At 45.7% G+C, this 22,841-nt stretch overlaps 1 protein-coding gene across 1 annotated transcript in view; it reads right to left on the reverse strand.

Annotated features, from left to right (window-relative positions):
- PAPPA (pappalysin 1) overlaps positions 1–22,841 on the reverse strand; it is a 179,479-nt gene that overhangs the window by 40,231 nt on the left and 116,407 nt on the right. The window contains exons 11-13 of the mRNA XM_075170430.1: positions 12,959–13,072; positions 12,415–12,550; positions 8,555–8,768 (exon numbers count right to left, since the gene is read on the reverse strand). Coding sequence (XP_075026531.1) covers positions 8,555–8,768; positions 12,415–12,550; positions 12,959–13,072 — 464 coding nt within the window. The remainder of the gene's footprint in view (positions 1–8,554; positions 8,769–12,414; positions 12,551–12,958; positions 13,073–22,841) is intronic.

Genomic DNA, 22,841 nt, shown 5'->3' on the forward strand with positions numbered 1-22,841 from the left:
ATAGCACATGTTCAAATGTGAGTATGGGGCAGTCCCTCAGCTAAAGGGCAATGAAAATGCTGAGAGTCTTAAAGCATGAGGGTAGATTTAGACCAGATATAAGGAAGACATTTTTTACTATGAGGGTGGTGAAACACTGGCACAGGTTGCCCAGAGAGGTGGTGGATGCCCCATCCCTGGAAACATTCAAGGTCAGGTTGGACGGGGCTCTGAGCAACCCGATCTACTTGAAGATGTCCCTGCCCATGGCAGGGGGTTGGACCAGATGGCCTTTAAAGGTCCCTTCCAACCCAAACCATTCTATGAGTCTACGATTCTATGTGCAAAGACGTTTTGCTGGATTAGAGACAAAACTTCTGGGGTTAAGGATTCCTACAAGGTGATATGCCTCTGCTGAAAATTGAAATGAATTTAAATTAAATACAGTTAAATTAATTCCGAGGAGGGAAAACCTTGCCTTATTTCACCATCTATGTGGGTAGGGAAGAACCTGAAACACAGAACGTTACTGAAAGAAGGGAAAGCAATGCATCAATACACGTGTTTTGAAATGGATTACAAGCAAGCTATTCCCATCTCCTAGAAAAAGGGTTAACAGCCACCAAAACCCCATCCACCTTAGCAAGCACAGGACTTAGCATGTACATGGTGTTTTGCTGTGTTCAAAGCATCGTGCAGACATTATCTAATTAATTTTCATGACACTCCTATGAGACACCTGGGCTGGTTTTGTTATCCCCATGTTACTGATAGAGAAGCACATCTGCACATGTCTCTATTGAGCTCTAGATCAGATTAAACGACAGTATTATGTACCTCCACAACTCATTTCTCTGTCCCAGACTAGTGCTATATGGGAAGTGCCTGCTGCTTGTAATTTAAGGTTACTTGTTCAGTGGTGGCCCTTCCCCGGAGTGCGATGAGCCATAAACAATTTCTACATTCAGAAAGATCTTATTTCTCATTGTGCACAAAGTATTACTGCTGACAGGACTGAGGAAGGAGAATTCCACCTCTGTGTTGGCCAACTCGATACCCTTGTATGCAACAAACAGCTCCCTGTCTATCAGCACTACAACTGTGACGCTCGTTACTCTGCAGAACGGATGGTCCTCTGCCAGAGCTGACCTACGCAGAGTGATCATGCCTTCAGCAGGATCCCCCTCCATACCAAGGGTTTCACGCATGTTTTCCAGTCGCTGCAACTCACAGCCTGACATAGAAATTTAAACCACCATTGATTTCACTTTGCACCGATCAATAAGACTGTGGATGAGATGGTGGAAGAACAAGTGGACAGTATACCCTAGTGCCCAGGTGGTCTTCTCTCGCAGAGAAATGAGGTGAGGAGAACAGCCATGTGCAATTGTCTTGTAAATCCCCAACATGAATCACCCAGGAACGTGAACCACAGACCTCACTCTGTTTCGGCAGCAGTCCCCCGGGCAGCTTCACATGATGAGGCTCCCCGAGCGGAGCAGTACCTTACTATTGACCTCACGGCACTGCTAGTTGAGTAACATTAGCAAGAATATCTGAACACGGATGTTGAGTGAGAGTGTAAATGATGAATGACACCTTGTCGAATCCTGCCTACGTGTCCCAGTTACACCTACCCATGAAGGCTAACCGCCACTTTGCTCCCCTCCGTTTTCAGACGGTGAGGCTGCAATACGAGTTCCTCCCGTGCCAGGGCTCCAGTGATGAGGAAGTTGACTCATTGAGGAAAAAAGCGAGCACTATTGCCAAGCCATTCTCAGAAGTACATATTGCGAACCTTGACTGCCCATTGCAAAACTCCTGCAAAATCTGAAAACCTTTTTGCACTAAAGTTGGAAAAATAAAATAATAGCAGACCTATTTCATTTAATATGTTATGTGAATCAATGTGCTACACATCAATGCAGCACTGAACTCAGCCTTGAATGGCTTCAGAGGGAAGGATGAGCCTAAGAAAACCTTTGCAATTTGCACAAAGGGAAATCTGGAGGAACGTCTCCGCAGTAAGTGGCATCGCTTTTCATTTCCATCAATGTAAAGGAGAAAAAGAATCCGGTTTCTTGAGTTCATATCAGGACACCAGATGAGCAAGCCTGGGCTTAAAAGTCCTACAGAACTGAAACGCCACAGACAAAGGCATTAAGAAACACTTATTGTGATGTTCTTCTTTCTGTTTACAAGTCCCCTTGTGGTCTTCTTAAATGGCCAGGGAACATTTTTAGCCACCCCCTCCAGGCTCCAGATTATGCCTCGGTTAGCAGATCATCTGGGCAGCTCTCTCTGTCTGTAACTCTATATGAATGACTTCAGTGACAAACAATACAACCATTCACTTTTTGTAAAAAAACAACCACTGCCACCAAATGTTTCCAATTTAAATATTTCTGGTTCTCTAGCTACTGGTTCCAATTTGGTATCAGCTACTGTCAGCCGTAAATCCCAATGAATTTTGAAGTCACGATCCTGAATTGAGTTCTGCAAACGCAGAATTAAGAAGGAGAAATGAATATCTCCAAGTAGGAAGTTTAGACAAAGAACCGATCACATCCATATTACAGAATTGTGGGTTACAGAAGCTCTTGCATGGGTACTGCTATTTAACAGTGGTTAATCATCACATGCTCCAGAAACTATGCATTCCTTGGGAAAGAAACAATATAGAGTATCTGAGAATGAAATCCTGGCATGGGACAGCTTATCCCATTTTCTTGCAATCAAAATTGGGTAATTCCATCAAAACTGCCTATTTCAAATCACCCCTGGTCTAGCCTAACTCCCCAAATGCACCTGGGAATTGCTTGCCAGAGTATGAGCTGGTCTTGGCAAAAGCTATGTAAGGGACCCAAGGACCACTCTAATGATTTGCCGATATCTACGTAACGAACAAGTGTCAGTGCCTGGGATATTCCCTGACAGTGTTGATTTTACTAGGTCCACCTCAGGATTCACCTGTTCCTGTTCTTGCCCTGGTAGCGTATGATTTCCTAAAGCAACGTTTTTACACCAAGCTGAGTGCAAGGAGCAGTGGATTTCTTGCACGCTTTCCACTGTCTGCAGCGTGTTAAAAATATAGATCAAGGCAGACCATTTAAATGATGTAACAAGTCCTGAACTGAGTTAGCTTCACATGTAGGCTGAAGTTCTGAGCCAGTTCTTACTTTATTCAAATCTATTCTGCCCATCCCTAATCTAAATGAGCTCAGTCATTAGCCTCTAAATCTTTATTTCTCTGTGCCAATATTGGCCCCAATTCAGCAAGGCACTTAAATATGTGCTTAACTTCAAAAGCACAGTTAAGTCCCACTGATAGATTTGACTACAGGGGGATGTAAGCAAATAGCTAAGGGCTTTGCTAAATTGGGGTCTTAGTGACACAATCCTAGAAACACTTGTATTTTAACATGTTTATAGAGAATTATAACAATTAAGTGGAACTCTTCCTTCCTCACATAAAAACAATCCAGGACTTCCTCTTTCGAAAAGCTTAGAGCAGCCAAACTTTCTTTTCCTAACCCTGGGGTCAAGCACTTTTCCAAGAACTCATCTTAACATAGCGCCCTAATTATTTGTTTCCTTCGCGATAGCTCTGACACATATATATGCATAGGTGAGCATAAAAGCTCACGGTATACACTTGTTATGAGAAGAGCCACAACATTATCTATTGTACATAGGAAAAACTTCCTTCTGCACAGTTCAGGCCAGCCTGGGCTGCAGATCTGAAGCATACTTTGGTTTTGTTCTACGCCACCATACATACAACAAGAGGTAACCTTCTGAGGGTGTTTCTAACAGCTTTACCCTTACAGTGGGTTCATCTTCCCCTCTGTAGAGATTCCCCTAAAGGCAGGAGCAGGTTCTCTCTCTCTAATCCAAACATATATGCACCATATTGAAAAGCAAAGGCTGCTAGCCACATTCCTTGTAGAAATAAAAAAGTATGAACTGCAAAGGTGGCAATGAATTTATCTTCTTCAGTCTTCAGCTAAAACACATTGGTCTCCTCGTACTAACACAAAATCTTAAAGAACATCTACCCAAATCCTTGGGGCTCGATGGGGACTGGTGCTGACCGTGCCACTGGAAGAGGATCAAGCCCTTTCCTTTTAGGTGTTTGCCTTCAAATCTGGTCCATGAGAGTGACCAAAAGAGTAGCATCACCTGTGGTCCCTTCAGCGATCTCACTGCCATACCATTGGGCCTGACTCCGATAACGATCACAACAAAACCTTAATTCAAACTGATAGGGTCAGGAATGTGGATAAACCCAGAGATTTCCAGAAAACACTTGATCCAACCCCAGGTAACTTGTGGGGAAGAAGAGGCATGAGCCAGCACGTCCCCACCGCTGTCCCCACCACCGGCAGGACAACATTCCCCCTGGGGACCGGCTCTGCCTTCAGCCTGCCTGCACCCCGTTGTGTGAGATATTCCTGCCCGGGGGGGTCCATATTGAACCGATAAAGCTCTCAAAGCCCCTCTGCCCTGCCAGCCTGAAAGCGGGGCCGTGCCTGGGCGTTAGCAGCCCCGCGGGTCTCCCTGCCAGAGTCTGTCCAGGCAAACAAAGAAAACGCATCGCCTTCCACTTTAATAAAAGCCAAATGATGCCGTTTGCCAATTACCAAAATGGGGCGAAGGTTAAAAACCCATTGAATTATAACACATGTCACGGACCAAAGCTTCTATGATTAACAGTTCTGTGAGAAATTCATTAATTTCACCAGAAGCAAGCTGACAGAGATTGCGCTTAATGACAGAACGCAGGGCAGGGGAAAGGCAGCTGAATCGGGAAAGAGAAAGCTGCATTAAATCACAAAAAAAAAAGAGACGAGGAGACCCTTTTTTCATCCCCCCCCTATAAAAAGGAAAAAAAATAACCGGAGTTACAAAGGGCGGTTGCATTTGTTCTGCTGCTGAAGATTTATCTTCATCATTTCTTGTTGGGGAAGCTGACAGCAGGAGAGAACAAGACAAAGAGAAGAGCTGGAGTGGGCTACGTCTCCCTGGGGCTTGTTTGGGGCAGCAAAGGGCGAAAGCTCGGAGGCCGGCTCTCCGCGGAGGCCGGGGCGAGGACAGGCGATGCCGCATTGGCCTGGCGTGGGTCTTGGTCTACAGTGCTACTCCCCCCCGGCTGTCAAATGCCCTGATGTGCACACTTATGGAGGAAGGTGAACCCAAAATCTTCTATGCAGAAACCCTTTTGCAGCCGTAACAGTGAGTTCATACCAAGATTTAAGCAAACAAAGGAAAGGAAAAATCTTTTTGCTACACTAACCCGAAAGCACAACGTGGGGCGTGCATGCTGGAGAGCCCCGGGCAGCCAGAGCCTGCTCCAGAGGAGGGGAAGCTTATCTTCATTACGACCTCGGAGTTAATGGAGAATTAGAAAGCTGGAAACTCCTGAAATCCACAATTCTGACAGCTGAATTGAGGTGTCTACCTGAGTTTTCACGCCTCCTGCCTGCAGTTTCCAGGAGAGGAGCAAATGGCACCAGGCGGGATGGAGGAGGGGACAGGTCTCATGAACGCGGCACGGAAATGCCAGCGAGGAAAAGCAGCACTTCACAAGGAATGCCTCGCCAGGGAGGGGAGACCCCCAGCTGGTGTCTCCTACACAGTGAAAAGGACAAAAACCTGGTTTCTGAGGAACCGCTGTCAAAGGCAGCCCCAATGCACCAGGATTTCTTGCTGCTCAAGTGACTGCGGAGTGGGAAATTATACCTCTGCATCTGCACACCCGATTTCACCGTCCACTCCACGAGGCTAAATAGGAAATAATAAAAGTATAATAATTTGAGCTATAAAGTGTGTGAGAAGAACTAACTGGGCCATTATATCTGGTCTAAGGATGCAATGTGAAAATAAAGTGTGTTGTTTTTACAGCACATCTCCAGCAGTGAGGTAAACTTTTGCTGAAAACAAAAAAGAGCCTGTGGTCAGCTGCAGCAAAAAAACAACTGGAAAAATACAACTGGAAAGTACAGAGGTTTTTTTTTAAACCCTCTATAAATGTCTTCAGAAGGATGGAATGGATTTTCAAAAGAGCTAACAATGACTGAGGACAACTACCTATAAAGTTCAATGGGACTTTTGCATTTAAGCTCCTTTTCCTTTTCTAAAATATTAACTGTAATACATATTTTAAGAAAAAAGAGTGAGCGCATGTTTTATTTTCAGTTATTAAGTTGTCACTAACCTATGGGAGTGATCCATTCACCCTCAAAATAAAAGCTGTGTTAATTTTTAAGGGCCAATATATTTCTTTTCCCTCACATATTTAAAACCTGCACCCTTGCCTAGAAGTCCCTGTATCTGGCTGTAAATCCTCTCCAACCAAAATAATTCTCCTTGAAGAGAGAGAAATAATATCTCTTGTAGAGAGAAGCCAAAAAGCAGGCAAAAATATCCATGTTTACCTAAGGAAAATGAAAGCGGTAAAATTGATGCTTACACATAGGAAGGAAAGTTCCTTTAAAAATTAAATAAATATTTTAAAAATCATATTAGGCAAACGCAGCCAGTGGGGAAAGGGGAAAAGGGAAGGATGGGCAGTGTGGGACTGGTGCTCAAAGGGGGTCTGATGGGGAGACCGTGAGCATGGGAGGTGCAAAACACACATCCAGCTTCTGAACTGGTTAAGAATAAATTTAAAAATCCCTCTTTCTATGTTCTTCCTGGATGGGGTAAAATAACAAAGGAAAAAGATGGTATCATCTATTTCCTGGCTGCACAACTTAATGCACAACTTTCTCTACATCTTGGATACCTGAACTGCTTAGAATTTCTTGTACAGAAGAAGAAAGCATATATGGTCACCCAAAACGATCCCGTCACAAGGCAAATTGGAGATTTTCCACTATAGCACTGTCATCAATGGAAAAAATCCCACTGATTTCAGTTGGCTTTGGATCAGGGCTTTATTTTAGAGAGTTTCTAGTTCCTTGACTGACATGGGAAACTTTATGATCAATCCAGCGTTGTAACCTGCAAGACCTAAAACGTTACCCTGAACGAGCGAGGCTCTCACAGAAGTTTTTGAGAGCAAGGGGCTGAGATGGTTCAGTGCATCACGAAAACAAAACAGTGCAAAAAAAAAAAAAAAAATCAAGAAGAAACAAAAAGAGGCAAACGGCGGGTAATTCTTCTCCAAGAGATTTCTAAAGGTTAGTTTGCTGGGCTGCAGAGGCTCACTGAAGCTTTGCCTAAGGGGAATGCATTTTTTATTAAGGAAATAACTTTCTAAACACAGAGCACTTCTAATTTCATAAGCGAACAAATGGTTCAATTCCTACTGAAAACTTGAGAGGCAGGAATGTGGTCCTGCGTCTCAGCCCTCTCGAGCTCCCTGTTGCTTCTCACCATCTCCTTCCAGTGGGTCTTTCTTGCTCTTTTTCTGTCCCACTCCTGCACTGGGATTTGGCCAAACTTCCACAACTAGACTTCTCATCTGAAACTTGATCCTGCTGTCTTTGGGCCTCTGAATTTATACAACCTATTGCACAGAATGATCAGACTCCTCGAATCTAGGTCAGAACACACTGACTGGATTGATTTAGCTATAGATATACTCCTTTTTTTTTTAATTTTATTTTCCCTTCCCTCTCCCCCTTCTCACCCTCCCGCCTTTCTTGGAATAAAAGCAGGTCCTAAAAACAAGCCAGAACATTATCAAAAAACCTGACAGCTTGCTTAGGAGGCTGAGCAGAGGTTTGCTGGGATATGCAACTTGTTTTACTATTGCTGCCGCTGTGGTATGACGACTGCTCACAACTTTGAATTCACAAAGGAAAAAAAAAAAAAATTATTCTTTCAGGGGTTTTGCTAAATTCTCCCCTCTTCTTTTCACTGCCTCGCTGAAAGGATCCGTGAAGCTGCCGCACCAGAGGCCACGAAAGGTCACAATCTCTGTGGGATGCTGTAAAGCAGAGACTGAGCGGGGTTGGTGGTGATCTATTGATGTGTCTGTAATAACAACAAGAATAAAACGGTAGCCATAAACCTTTCATCCTGGGGGGTCCCACAGAGCTTTTCAAAACGTGGGCCGGATCCGGAGAGGTGCTGAGGGCCCTTCCCCAGCCATAAAAGCACCACGAATGCTGGTGGCCAAGCACCCGCCACACGGAGCCGAGCACCTTGCAGGATCTGGCCCCGCCGGGGCACAAGCATCACTTTGTCTCTGCGCAACCGTTTCCGTGGGAGGTCCCTGTAGCACTTTGGCAGCACAAAGCGGTTTAGACCGAGGCCGGCGTGTGAGTGGGGAAAACGATGCCGTACTGGGGAATGCACGGAGAGTTAACTGGCCCCAATTCCAAGCTTGGGATAAAGGAGGGAGGAGAAAGGAAGAGGAAATAATTCACTAAGAGTATCCCATGCGGGTTAAATGTCCCATCCATCCTGATCAATGAGAACACTGCCGGTTTTTTACCAGCGACACAAAAGGGTCAGCAGGGTTCAGCTGCTGTGCCCCTCCTGCCTCCTCTTAACCCCCGGCGCAGGCGGGCGGCGCGGGGGGCGGTGGGTGGCGCGGCAGAAGGAAGCAAGCTGACAGGCTCACCTCTGCTCCGCCGGGCTGTAGGTCTGTCCTCGCTGGCAGCTGCTGATGGTGATGGGGTCGAAGTTGTGGAAGGAACGCAGGGCCACCCCGGAGATGGCCACAAACTGGGAGCTGAAGCTAATGAGGACAGCCTGGGTGTGATAAAAAGGGTGACTGAGGTCATGGATGACGGGGATAATCAGGGGATTGTTCCTGCAGCTCAGGACGTGGACACCTGCCAGAGGAGAGACAAGATCAGAGGAAGGGTCAGACTTAACACAATCGCTTCCCGAAGCCGTGGGCACTTCAGAAGCATTTCACCCATAGGAACAGCCCTATAGAGCTGAAAAGTTATGGTAAGCTGCCTGGAGGGGCTTCCCAAATCGCTCTGGAGAGCTTAGCCGAGAAGTATATCCCTCCAGACAGCCGAAGAAAGGCTGCCATTCTCTCCGCGAGCGCGGCAGGCTCTCAGAGCAGTTTCTTTAGACCACAGCTACGTTTCTATTGTGCTCTGTTAAATCAGGAGCAACCATCACGGAGGAAGCGGAGTTGCACTATTGTAAAACTGGTCTGAGAGGACAGTTGGAGCCTTTATACCGCGCATCAAATGGTGCCGGCAGGCTGGGTGGCTTTGTGCACCATGGGCAGGGCACCAGTGGCTTGTCTGTAGCTGTGCATGTCATTAGCACTCAGCGTAAAACTTTTTTGCATGAGGTCTACACTAAATGTGCCCAGTTTTGATTTTTTGGATGGTTTTCAGCCTCAGGGTATCTTGCTCTTTGCTAAAAAAGGCAAAGATGGTCCTGGAGAGAGAAACGAGGGTGATGGACCCACCAAGGATTTTACAGGTGATCTCATTTGAGAAGAAAATAATTGTGTCTCGGGGAAAACAAAAGTGTCTCAAGAGGCTGAGGTGCACAGAAGCACCAGAGAGGTGACAAGGAGACTTCTTAATCCCTTTTCTTCAGCAGAGAAGGCACTCAGTGATAGTCGGGAAGAAATGCCCACCCTCAAGTAGAGGCAACCTAAATTCAAATGGGCCAAATCCATCTCGGGGGTAACTCAAAGGACAGACAGCTGTCGGCTGGCCTCGAAATTCATTAATTGAGATTCACGGCCTGACGGCTGACTGCAAAGCTCTGCCTCCACGGCTCCATGGCATCGCTCCGAGGATCAGCTTGGCTCCAGCTCCATTCGCTTCACTGGAGCTCCCCCAGCAATGGCTGTGGCCCAGGCCCTTTGGCTACCCTGATATACTTACGAATTTGAAAATAAAATAAATTCTATTTGCATGTTTAACTGGCTCAGGGATTTCTATTATTATTTTTTTCCAGTTCAGGTTTCTTGACTCAAACGGGAAGGAATAAAAAAGTTTTCCTTTCTCTCTTTAGAAAGTGATTTCCTGTGAATTAAGACAGACTTCTGACCACTCTCTTTAAACATCTATCTCCCACCCTCTACTTTAAAAAAATCTTCCTGTAATGAAAAAAATAAAATAAAAAAGCAAACCTCTTTTTGTTTTGGTCTTTACCTGACCCTGCAATAACCTCCCTGTCTACTTGCCTCCCACAGGTCTTTTGATATCAGCTCCTTGTGGAACGGTGCACGTTTCTCACTTACAAACAGGTGCAGTTAATACTCGAAATCCCGGGTTCCCAAATTCCTTGGAAGTTTCTGCCTTCTCTGATGGAAAGCCAAGAAAGACCTTATGGTATGAGGCTGTTTATTCACTTCAGTTTCATTCCTCGCACTCAGGTGGTGTCCACAACAAAACAGACCCTCAGAGCTGTGCTGCAGTTGCTGGTGCTTTCTGACCCAGACAAGGTAAACGGGGGCTGAACAGGTCAGGTTCATTTAACCAACCTGCCTTCATTAGCAAAAAACCACTCAAGATAGTACAGGTGCCCACGGCAGGGGAGTTAGAGCTGTCTCCATGCTCGCCCCTGTTTCTGTAGCTCTGTATCCACCTATTCAACGCTCAACAGCTCTTGCGAACCAGCAGCTGAACCCCGGTGTCTACAATGGCTCTGAACTGACAGCGCTGAGGTGTTTGGCATCCCAACCTCTCCATCTCCTACCGAGACTCAGAAGAAGCTTCTCATTATCTTCTGGGAGTCCACATGGTAAAAACTTCTTCTGATTAAGGTGGGAAACTGCACTTCTGGATAGACTCCATTTTGCTCATGGGAGCGTCTTTAGCATACTGAGGACCGATCAAGCTTTAAATTATTGCTACTTCCTTTTGGATGTACTTTTAGTTTGCCACTGACTTCTGCTTAAGGCTGGCTGACCGTCTGCAGTCAACCCTGCACCCACTGCACGCCAAAGTTTGCATTTCAGCTGCAGTTTCTAGCTTGGCACAGTGATAATTCAAACACATTAAATACAATATCCAGGAAAAGGACTTAATGCCGCACCCAGAACTCAAGACAAAATAGCGACTGGGAGCTCTGCCTGAGCGAGAACTGCTGGGTAGCGTACCTACACCTCTCCTCTGCCCCAGGCCAGCCTCTTCTGAAATGGTCAGAAGGGCTTTTCCATGACGAAGGCAGCATTTCAGCTGTGAAGATCTCCAGGCGTCAGTCTCAGCCATGCCAAACTCATGTTGCAACTTCATCGAGGATTTCAAAACCTAACCCTCAGTTTCCTCTTTGCTCCTCTTTCTTGTTCTCTTTCTCTCACAATCTGTCTGTCTGTCTCTATAAAATGTCACATTAAGTATTTGTTGGCATGCTTGTGTCTCCATCATTTATTTCTCAGAGGGAAAGAGCTATGTGCCGCTGTTTTGTGAAAGGAGGAGGAGAAGACCAATCCAGGGGCTCTGGCAAACTGGGAGCTATTCTGACTCAACCTGCACAACTTGCTATGAATTTCGGTTTGTTCTCGGACAACAGACGCCACACACACTTTCTTTCTTTTCCTCCACACCCCACCAAATTATATATTACCCTGGAGAGTCATCCAACACCTGTCACTTGTGTGTGTCCCTTCTCCTTCTCAACACTACTAGGAAGTTCACTGGAGTTTCAGCTTGTCAAAATTGCAAAGTTATGGTAAAACAGAAAGCTGGGGGAAGGAGGTTATTTTTCCTTAAAAACTGCTCTCGGGATGACATGGCCAGCTTTATTCCCAGTGGAGAAAAGGGCAGGGGACAGCTGGAAAGGGACTATGTAAGTCCTACCCCGACACGGAGTTGGGAGCTAGGGTGAGCTCCGTGGTCCTGGAGCTTAAATGAAGCCAGAACACAGACACACCAGACACAACTTGCCCAAGTTCAGGGTGCCCAGGGTAGAGACAAAAATGGTCTGTCCTGGCACTTCAGCACAACCAGCAGGTCCACAGCCTCTGTCAGGCACATCTGCTTGAGGCCATGCAAGCAGCCCGCAAGGGCCCTGGTGTTAGACCTTCATCAAACCTGAAATACTTTGCATGAAAAATTTTGGCCATTAAATAGGTGTGGAAACCTCCCTGCAAGCAGGACTAGAGATCTGACCAACTACACCTTGCAAAGCAGAAGCATTTGCTGCATCAGCTGGTGCGGGTCCCTCACTCCCTGCTACCAGCAGTTCATCTGTATCACTGTCAACGTCTCTCCAGGGAGGTGCTGTGTGTGAAGCATTGAAATAGTGCTTATTTTAATGACTAAAGAGGAACAAATCACTTCTGAACACAGAGTGAACAGGTATGGAGAAATGTCTGTGTAAAATGATGTATCATTTTCAAAATACTCTAGTGAAACTCAGGTCTTGGAGCATTAAAGCAAGCGGGTTTTTTTGTCTGATCCTGGAAAAACTGAGCAGGAGTATTGGTCAGTTTGTGAATGGGGGTACCGACAGATTAAGCAAGCAATACAGAGGGAGTTTAATAAAATACAGTCTTACCAAGATCATGGCTTTGCTCTTTGGTGTCAAACAGCTGCACACCGATGGTCTCCTGCTTCTGATCCAGGTAATAGGTCCCATCAGTGACCAAGTGAACTAGGACTGCCGCAGCTACCATAGGCTGGGAAAAATAAGCCTGGGAAAACAAAAGCCCCACAAAGGCTGAGGTGGAGAACTGTGGCGGGCTTTAAAAAATACCAAGAGTCAGTCCAGGACTTTTAAAATAACAATTCCCATCCCAGGTCACACAGAAGTCTTCTCTTCCAATCTCTCCTCCACAAACTAGATACACTCGAGTCAAACAGCCCTGCAGCTGGAGGCTGTAACCTCTCAGAAATTCAATAGCCTTGTCACAGGAGGGGACTTCACCACTGACTCTCTAGACAATGCTCAGCAGCTTTGTTTTGCTATTTTGCACTAAACATGCTTCAAAGGAAGGAGCAGCTTGGCCCAGGGAAGGCTGTCCCATGATATTTTGCCTGCTGGAGAAACTTTGTACAGGCAGGCAAAGAGGAGACTTCTGAACGACATGTGCACTTCCTACCTTCAGCCAGAAAACGGTCTGTGTCATGTGGGAGTACTGGAAGTTGGCCGTGCAGGGATACCAGGCATACTGAGAGACGCCATCGTTCAAGTCAATCACCTTAGTTCGACACATCTGCGGGACAAAAAAGAAACACCAAAACACACGTAGATGACAGTAAGGAAGGATTAGACTGTTTAAAGTGGGGAAAAAAGTCCAGGTGCACTGCTAGAATAAAATAATACACAATAATGACGTTTCTATATACCACGAGATTATTCAAAAGTTGTTTCCAGTTCTTCCACCTCAATAAGAAAAATGGAAACATGAAAAGGAGCTGAAGACTCACAGCAGCTGGATGGCAGCCAGCAGTTTCCTCTTCATCCGGTGCGAGGTTTGACAGCGTTCAGAACAACTTTGCTCCCACCCAAATGGACCACGACTCTTCCCAGTGGAGTCAAAGTGACGATCACTTCTGAACGTACCAACTCACAGCACAGACAGCCTGCAGATGCTCTCCACAGCACTCACGCAATGTCCTATTTAAACCTGCATGTTACTGTAACCCCAGGGAAGCCACAGATGGCCATGTAAACTTGGAAGCAAGTGTAGCCAGGAAAGGCCTGTCTCTACAACCCAATTTAAGCAAACTAGTTTCTTGTTTTGTTCACTAGTTTCTGCAAGTGGAATCACCTTCTTCCTCCACCTACAGCACTTTCCACGGCAGGCAGCAGTGGGATTATAAGCAAACTGCTCTTTTCAATAAAGAATAAGTAGATGAATCCCAAGTGCTGGCATGGATGAAAAGCTCAAAGAAGAAAATGCCTGCATTTAAGTACCAGAGAGCCTTCCAGTGCCGTCAGTATGTAAGATGTGAAAATGAAGCTGCAAGAAATAGTAGGATTGACCCTGAAACCACACTGCTCAGGGAAGCTGCTTCAAAAAAGGAACACGCACGACCATAAGCCTTCATTCCCCCAACATTCACGAGAAAGGAAATGCCCACCAGGCAAAAGGCTACAACTGCATCAGAAGGACCCTTCCAGCGGAGGCTCGCGGGGCGTCTGAAGGGTACCTGTTAAGATTCACAACACTTCGCTGAACTCAGTGACTGTCATTACCAGAGTCATGGGGACTCTGGTCACACAATGTAGGGGCAAAGGAGCTACGAATGTAACCCAAGGGGCCAAACCGTCTCCAGCAGTTGTGCTAGCCACAGGAGAGCCTAGGACTGACCACACAGACCACCTGCGCTAGGTGCTAACTGGAGCTACATACTCCTGGGGACAGTATTAGATTTCTTTCCACGAGCAGAGCCTGAACTGAGCAATCAGGCGGTGATGTGCTGTCAGTAAAGCTGTTCCCATAAGCAATTTCCCTGATTATTAAAACAAAGAGAAAACCCTGAAGTGAAACGAGAGAATTAACAGAGATGTTTTTAACCATTCAAAATCCTATGCCCACTCAGTAATTCTGCATGGAACTGCCCTCTTGGTCTCGGCAGGCAAAGTCTGGGCAATGCAAAGAGAGCCTGGGATGCCTGGGAATGAGAAACCAGATTGGCTAAAAGTGAGGTAATCACCTCTATAATCTGAGTCCCTCAAGATCCAGCACAGAGGAATCTATGGGCAAAACATAAATCAGCTTTAATGGGCTGGAAGAAGATTTTTAGTTTATTTATTTTTTAAAACAACTGGGACCAAGCTTCATTGAGGCTAGCCAGTGGATAGTGTTACATTTTACAGCAGAGCAAGGCTTTACATAAACTATCTTCGGCATTTGAAATCCAGGCCAGCAATTCGACATGTACCATTTCGCAATTCTCCCTTCTTGCATTTTCAGCAGCCTGTCTCTTGTTGGGAGCATGGTTTTTATTTTAATACCTCTCCAGCTAGGGAATTTATCTTACCCACATCTGCAATTTATATGGTCAGAGAGCTCTTTGACATGAACAAAGGTCTCATTACTTTTATATGATTTTGTTCTTATTCTTATATCTCCTCCTGCTCTATTGGTCCAAAAAGGTGGTTGAAAGAAACAAAAGTACTGACATTTGGTGCATTTTAAGTGCCACTTAATGGATGAGTGAAAACCTGTATTAAGAAATCACCCAGACCTTCACCAAAAGTTTGAATCAAACCCAAAATAAACCCCTGCTGAGGTGGGTTGGAAATCTCTGATAACTTTTAAATGCCTTGTTTGATTTGTGTGCGTGTGTGAACTCTAGCACTTTCTGCTTCTGCCTGAGAATATTAGCAAAAATCTTAATGTTGCATAAAGAGCCTGTGTTTGAGACATGTGCAAGACTCGGTAGACTGGTCTGGTTTGAACAGGTTCGATAAGCTTCCTCCTGCTGAGACTGAGCCATTGCTGAGACTGATCAGAGAAGTGTTTCAAAGTGGTACCGGGGTAAAAAGTTCTTTTAGGAGAAGAATATAATTGAGAAGTGTGGGAAAAGTCTAACAGACACGACATCAGGAGTGGCTACAAGAGCCTCTTCTACACTAGCTGCTCTCTAGTGAACTTAGCTAATGGCAAAAAAGTTCTTTAAGATTTTGTAATAACAATCTGATTGGATAAACTGTCCCTATCACCTACAGACTCCACCATCTCAATAGGCTCTAACGCACGTGGTAAATACATCCCCTTTTCAATTCTACCCAGTTATTGAGTGTCACACCACAACTGCAAAGTCTGAGAACCATTTGCTGGGAGCACCTTTCACACCCCTGCTTTTAAGGCATCCTTAGAAGATGGCAGCAGCGTGAAGGCACTTACTACTGCAGTACCACCACTTTCAAGCTACAAGTTCCAATGGCCTGGAAGACAGAGCTTCATCTCTCCTCACGGCTACAAATTCATAGGAATTCACGCATAATTATGAGAAATAAATTATTTCCTAACATCCTCCGGTTTGCTACAGTGATGCAAAAGAGCAGCTAAAGCACCTGACAGCTGTAGAGGGAAGAAGGGATAGCTGTACTTTTTACTTCAGGGTGTTACCAAATACTAGAGTATTTGCTTTGAAGAATGACGGCATCACGCATTCTCAACGCTTCACTCACTGGGGCTTATCCAGGTTCTCAGACCCACACAGCAACTGGGATCCACAGGAGCTTAGTATCTGCTCCAAAGTATTCGGGGACTATTTGTCTCTACTTACTGGAAGCCCATGTCATACCCCTCCCTAGGAAGCTGTTTTCAATTAGAAGAGCTGATGTCTGTTCCTCACGGAGGTTCTAATCCAGCTCATCTCCCACCCACACATTTTGTACACAAACATCGAGAGACAGAATGAACAAGGCCAGAGAGCACTGTGGGATCTTCCCACAAGAGGGAATGCCTGGAGGATTCCCTTTGACTGATTTATACAACCTCTTGTCAATCACAGGGACAACATGTTCTTCAAACTGCCTCTCCTGTTTTCCTTCTCTTACTCAAGGGGACCGAGGAATGTGTCAGCAGAAAGGGAAAAGTGATATATCGGGAGCGCTTAGTTCATTGCCACATCTAAAACGCCTTTACTATTGCAATCAACTCCATTTCCTCATAATGTTTTCCTTCAAAGTAATATGGGAAAATTTGCTGAAGAGCAAATTTTGGAAGGCACCCTTGTGAATGATTCCCAGCCATCCCATGACTTCAGGCAATGTTAAGCTGTGTTGATGGGCTCCTGTTGCAGATGAACTACAGGTTAAGGATCACTGGTCCTGTGGACTGGGCACTGGACTAGGTCTCAACCTGACTGCGCCCAGTGCACGGCCCCATTACAACCTTCTGGGCAGCCCTTGGCTTCTCCAGGCTTGAGGCCCCCGTCCGTAAGACGAGGATGATATTCCCCCACGTCACACGGGTATCTTGAGGGTAGAAGCCATTAGCCACAAAAAGGTGCTCAGATGTTACAAAGAGAAGGCACAAACAAAGCACATACACGTGTGAAGGACATACCTCCCCACAGGAGTGGGTTAAATACTAACAGATGCCATCCCATTCTCTCCTTCCCATCGAGCAAGCACAGCCAGTCACCACAGGCTTTGCATACACTGGTGGCTCTCGTCTCTCACATTGTAACATCAAAATAATTCTAAATGCAGACAGGCAAAGCTGCTATTTAAACTAGGATGCTGCCCTACTCAGCTCTGGCATACGCCTGACGCCGCGGTTGGAGTGGACGTGCCTGTCTGCATGCCCACAGGCGGCTGTAAACAGAGCAAATCTCCAGCGCGCAGATCTGTCTGCTCCCAAAGTCCCATCTGCTGTCCCGTGGCGGGGCTCCCTCCAGACCGGGTCTTCAAGCTAAGTATGGCTGTGAAGGGCCATCGCAAGCGCTTGTCCATCAGGCAGTAGGGAGCAACTACTTCTAGAGGAGAAGTTTGGAAGTGGTTATCATGCCCCAGACGCGAGGCTGCTGCCTCTCCCTCCCCCCTTTTTACCGGGGACTGCGCTGCTGCCACTTCTGCACCGAGGCAGACAATGCTGTGAGCTTCTGGGATGAAACGGGCTATACCCTGTCCCATTTGCAAAACATCGACCACAGAACAAACAGGAACAGGATCTATTGGTAAAACCCACAGTACCATCTATTTGTGGAGCACTCAATACCCCGCGTGAGGTTGTACAAGTGCATGGAAATACTCATGGACTGATAAGAAACCCGTGGAGGCACAAACAGGACACGTTCTGTTGTTTGAAGATCCAGCTAAAGAACAGATTTCAACCATAATAATGGAACCTAATTAAGCCACAGTTTTTAGCCGACTGCTTTGCAGAATGTTATTTATATTTAACTCAACACATGCCAGAGAATCCCAACCATGACATAAGCAGCATTTTAACACATCCCTTACAGATGAAAACTTTCTCTCTCCATTGCCAGACATGGGGGCTGGCAGTCACCCAGATCTTTTATTCTTAAATATGTTATTGTTCTTGAGGACCTAAGGTTAATCTTACCCAAGGATGAGAAACGACGGTGCAGTTGCTAAATATCAGAAAGGTTCCGGCTTGTTTATCGCCCAATATTATAAGGCAGCTTGACTGCCACATGGACACCACCCAGTTTGCCGACTGCAGCACAGACCTCCAATCTGTTCTGAAAGCTGTTGCACTGTTCTTCTCATTTAGGCTGGGAATTGGGTTGGAGTTACAGAAAAAATGAAATCGTCCACATTTGTAAGCACTGAACCATTAAAAAGGCCACCATTTGGGTTCCAACAAACACCTCAAAAATCAGCCAACTTCTATGACCATTTCAAACCTCAGAAGCCCACATTGCTCAAATGGAAATTGTACATAAACAGGCCTAACTCAAGGGACATCAGAAATTTTGCTCTGCGTTTCCTTCTAGGTGTTGGTCAGAAATGCTTTAGGACTAGTCTCTTCACTAGTGTTCTGAATTTGTCCTGTCAGAAGATTTGCGTCAACACTTGTCTGCCCAACTATGAAAGTCAGCATTGGGTCATTTCAGGTTGGCCTCTAAAACTTAAGGGGAGCATTCAGAGTTACTTTTTCCAAACTGGTACACATATTACATTTTTCTGTGCGCTAACAACGAGTTTAAAATATCCTGTTGTTGTAAAATCAAAACGAAAAAACAAAACCAAATCTGAGATTCAGCAGTGTAGGTTATAAGCATAAGATGATGAGAAAGAGCCGTGTCCTCCCTCTTTCAATAGCCTTCTCACCTCCTAGCCTGCTGCTTCTTCCTCAGCAGCAACTTTCCTTTACCTCTGACGCTCATGAACTGCAGCTTCTACTCCAAACCTCTCCTTGTCCTCTGTGTCTGATAACACAGTTTTACTAAGTTTCATGCTCTTTGTCTGCTTTTGCCTGTTTTCATTGGGGTACTTAAAGGTCTGATGGCAAAAGATGAAAAACTGCAGCATGTCCTGCTCCAGGACAAAGGCATGCAGGCAGGTGATCAACAGAAAAGCTTCATCAACTGGAAGCTGATAAAACTCCTGGGGTAACACACTGATGCTATATTACTCCCAGATTCAGCTGGCTCAGAAGTAAGAGGAAATCTCATCTGTCAATTTTACCCGTGTAATGAAGAACAGGATTTGGCGGTGGGATTGGGAAGCAGCTTACATTCCCTGCAGGACGAAATAAAGCCCCATTGCCAGTTGCTGTGTCCAGTCTCAGCACAGCCACTTCCCCTTTGAATCTGGAGCAAGCGATGGTGTCTGGACCTTGCCGACTTAGTATTCCATTAGCATGTTACTACAGCTTGCTTCGCCCAGAACCCCAGTTTTCAGCTGAAGGTTTGGCTGGATTTTTCAGTAATTGGAAAGTGACCTTTATGTGTATGAAAACACCACAGCTGATATGACGTTGGCATCAGCAGTTCGTTTGCAGTGTGACATGATGATAAATTCTACTTTACAACAAAAATGACAGTGTTCATTTCCAAAGGGCAATTTCTTTGGGTAGAGTTTTGGATGTAACACAGGGCTGTGATTCAGAAATAAGTGGGACATGCAAGGGCTATTTTGTTTTGTCATATAAGTTGGTTTAGTTTCAGAAAAGTGAATAGGAGCTACAGGGATTTCCATTAGATGATGGCCCAGATTACATGTGTATTCAATGTGTGTTATTAACTTTAGCTTTCTCAAAAAATGCAGTTATTTCACTTCCAAAGAGTCTGTATGAACAATTTTTAAATCAGGCAGACCTGCATTCTTTGAGCTTTCCTTTGAATTTCTGTTATCTCCAGATTCAAAGCAAACTTCATTTAAAACCGGTGAGTTCAAATCAAAATCACATAAAACTATAAACTTCACATGGTATACCTGAAAAAACTGTAAATCAGTTCTGACTGGCCCTATCCCAAACCCACATCGGCTTTGACAACCAGCCAGGTGTAATCAAAATATCTAGGATGCTAGCTGGACCTGTGGAAAAAACAATATGGACTTTTGATTTTACAACAAAACCCTAACCAGATGATTTTTGCATGGTTCAAAGGATCACCCCAAAGACATCAGTTGAGCCAGGGCCAGAAACTACAGAAAAAGAGCGAGAAAAAGAAGAAATAATTGCATTAATGGGTTTTAATAACCAACTCAACTTTTGCACAAGCCCACCAGCATTTGGAGCTCATGAGTGCAATCTGTACGTGCCCCTGCTTCTTTTGCCATTCAGCAATGCAACCTGAAAGGATGCGAAAGCAAGAGATACCTCCGAGTGCACAGCCACACAGAATACAGTCTCATATGAAGCACATGAAGGTGTGCCATGTGCTCCTGTTTATTCATATTGGAGGTTTGCTATTTCTTCAACACAGCAGTAGGACATAAAGATGCTGCTCTTAAACAACAGCATCTTCCACCCCAGCACTGCCAGGATCTCACCTAGAAGGCATAATTCTTAGAATTAGCCCTAAACTGCATTCTGCTATTATGTTCAAATACACAAATACATCTACCGGTAGAAACAGCAGCCAAATGCAACCCGCTAGACAGATAGCATAAAGAAACAGCCGCCAAACAAGACCTTATATCTTTAGTTTTGCAAACATCAGCCTCATTAAAGCTAAAAGACATTTTCAATCTGTGGCAAAAGCTCCTGTCTACAACTTCCACATTGCTGCTCACAAAAGTGTGAAGGCATTATAGACTGATAAGTGCTTTAACAGACTATATATCCATCCACTGGAGAGCGAGGTTAAACAAATACAGTAGCCAGAACATTATTGTTGGCTGCACACTCGGGTTCCCGAACTGCCTGTCTCTAACTTGAACCAGCTAGGTCCACTACAGCAAAGCTTGCATGTAACTGCGGGCCAAGGCTGGCTGTGGGGGTGCTGCAGCAAAGGAAAACAATCCCATCCCATAAGCTTCCACCACTGATGAGCAAAGCAAAAGCCTTTTTTTTTTTTCCTTTTTTTTTTTTTTTCTTCCTTTGACTGGAGCGTTTCATCTGGGAGCAGCTGGCATCAGAAAATCAAACTGTCAAAGGCAGAATGTGCACTACACTTTAGGAGGATCTTAAATATATTTTTATTATTGTATTAGTGGATCCGACTCACTGGATTCATTGTAATTTTGCTGGTTTGGCACTCTTGCAAGGCAAAGCAGGATTGGGCTTGGTAACATCCCTTCCTTCCTTCCCAAAGCTGGTCCTATAAATTTGCTTGGACAAAGAAAGCATACAGCTAGTTAGAGAAAGCCCAAAAGCAACAACAAATCCCTAAAGAACTTCAGCTCGATGAGGAGTTCTCCATCAGAGTAACACACTGGCTGAGATGGACAGAGATGCTTAGAAGCACTTGGGCAACATTTCTGATAGGAAGAGAGACAAATAGGAAAAAAATTAAGCCACATCTTTTTCAACTAGCAAGGAGGAAAAAACCACAATGCTTTCGTTTCCAGCACAGTAGGAGTAGCCCCTAAATATCCGGGTACCTAACCCCACCTCCCCTGAACCGCCCCAAGTGCACGTGGGGCGCAGGAGCAGCTTCCGAGAGCTGTGAGACAACGCAGGTGCTACCACGAGCGCTGAAGATTGCTCGCTAAGCTTCGCCCGCGGCTGAAGCAAACAGCCGTGCAGTGGTTAATGTCAGCTCTGACCACATGATCGCATTCAGGAAAGGTCAAAAGAGTGATTTTTAATTTAAAAACATCTGTGTGTTTAAAGAACAAAACTTTCTCATGTGCAGAAAACCAGGGGTTTCCAGCGCTTTTATTTCCAGAGTTAAAGTCATGCTTTTCAGCTTTGTTTAGGGTTATGGACCATGTAAACATGCTGTGTAAACCACACGCAACCCTCATCACACAGCGTTTCCACATGCAAGGATAATTGGGGGTGCAAATCTCTCTCGCCCTGGCTCCTTTTCCCTCTCCAAGCTGCTCAGCTTCCCACACCACACTCCCAGCGAGCCAGCCAGCCACCCAGTTGTTGTCCTTCCCTATATGAAGATGTACACATGCCTCTAATCCTAAGGGTATAAGTCTGCTCTGGGCTGTCAACAGGCCTTAATTGGATACATCCAGGGAGATGATACATTGGGAAGAGGCCCTGAATTTAATAGCGGGAGGGAAGGCTGTGGCGGGGCTCCCAGGGAGTGCGGCGGGGGGGCACGGAGGAGAGCTGCCATGTGCCGTCCTGGGGAGCCAACTACGGTTACACCTCAGCAGTCAAACCCTTTCGGCTTCCCATCCAACTACTCAGCCCTACGTCAGCATGCATTAATTAAGATTAAACCGTGTGGCTTGTTTTTCTTAATACCTGAAGGCACGGCTTGTGGTATGCAAAGCAGAAGGTTCCCCCTTGCTTCACCGGGCTTCTCCCACTGAAACTGCTGAGTAACAGAACTGCCGCCGCGCGAGCAGATTCCTCTGAATGAGTTGGACCATCCAGGGAGAGCCTGCAGAGCAGCGGCCAGCTGCTTCCTCCAGCCCATGCACATCTGCACCCAAGCAAAGGTTTGGCTGCAGGTGACTGGGGAAGCCCGTCACTTCCCTCTAACCTCAGAAGAGCCCTGGTTGATCTGATAAACCTCAAACTCCAACAAATTAAACCAAAAGACCACTTGGAGTGTTTCACCCTTGATGTCCCAGGCCGGTAGGGGTGTTCACAGAAACTCCCAGCTGCTCCCCAAAGAAGTCACCCTGGGGACTGAATTATGAGCATCGTCTGTGGAAGGAGGCTCATGGTTTCTTCAGCCCCACTGCCTCCCAGGAGCAGGCTCTGGCAGGACAGACTGGGAGCACAGGGGATGGAGGAAATCATGGCTGCTCGGTCTCGGCCTCTCCCACCAGAAACAACCACTGGGACACAGTTAAATTTCCATACAGCGAGGCTTTCCTTTTCCAGCAGGTAAGGGTCACAGTGCAAACACAGTGCAGTGCACCAGGAACAGATCTGCTCTGCCAGAAGGGCAGATTTTTTGAAGACACTTGGT

The sequence above is a fragment of the Calonectris borealis genome, chromosome 21 (assembly GCF_964195595.1).
Source record: "Calonectris borealis chromosome 21, bCalBor7.hap1.2, whole genome shotgun sequence".
NCBI lineage: Eukaryota > Metazoa > Chordata > Aves > Procellariiformes > Procellariidae > Calonectris > Calonectris borealis.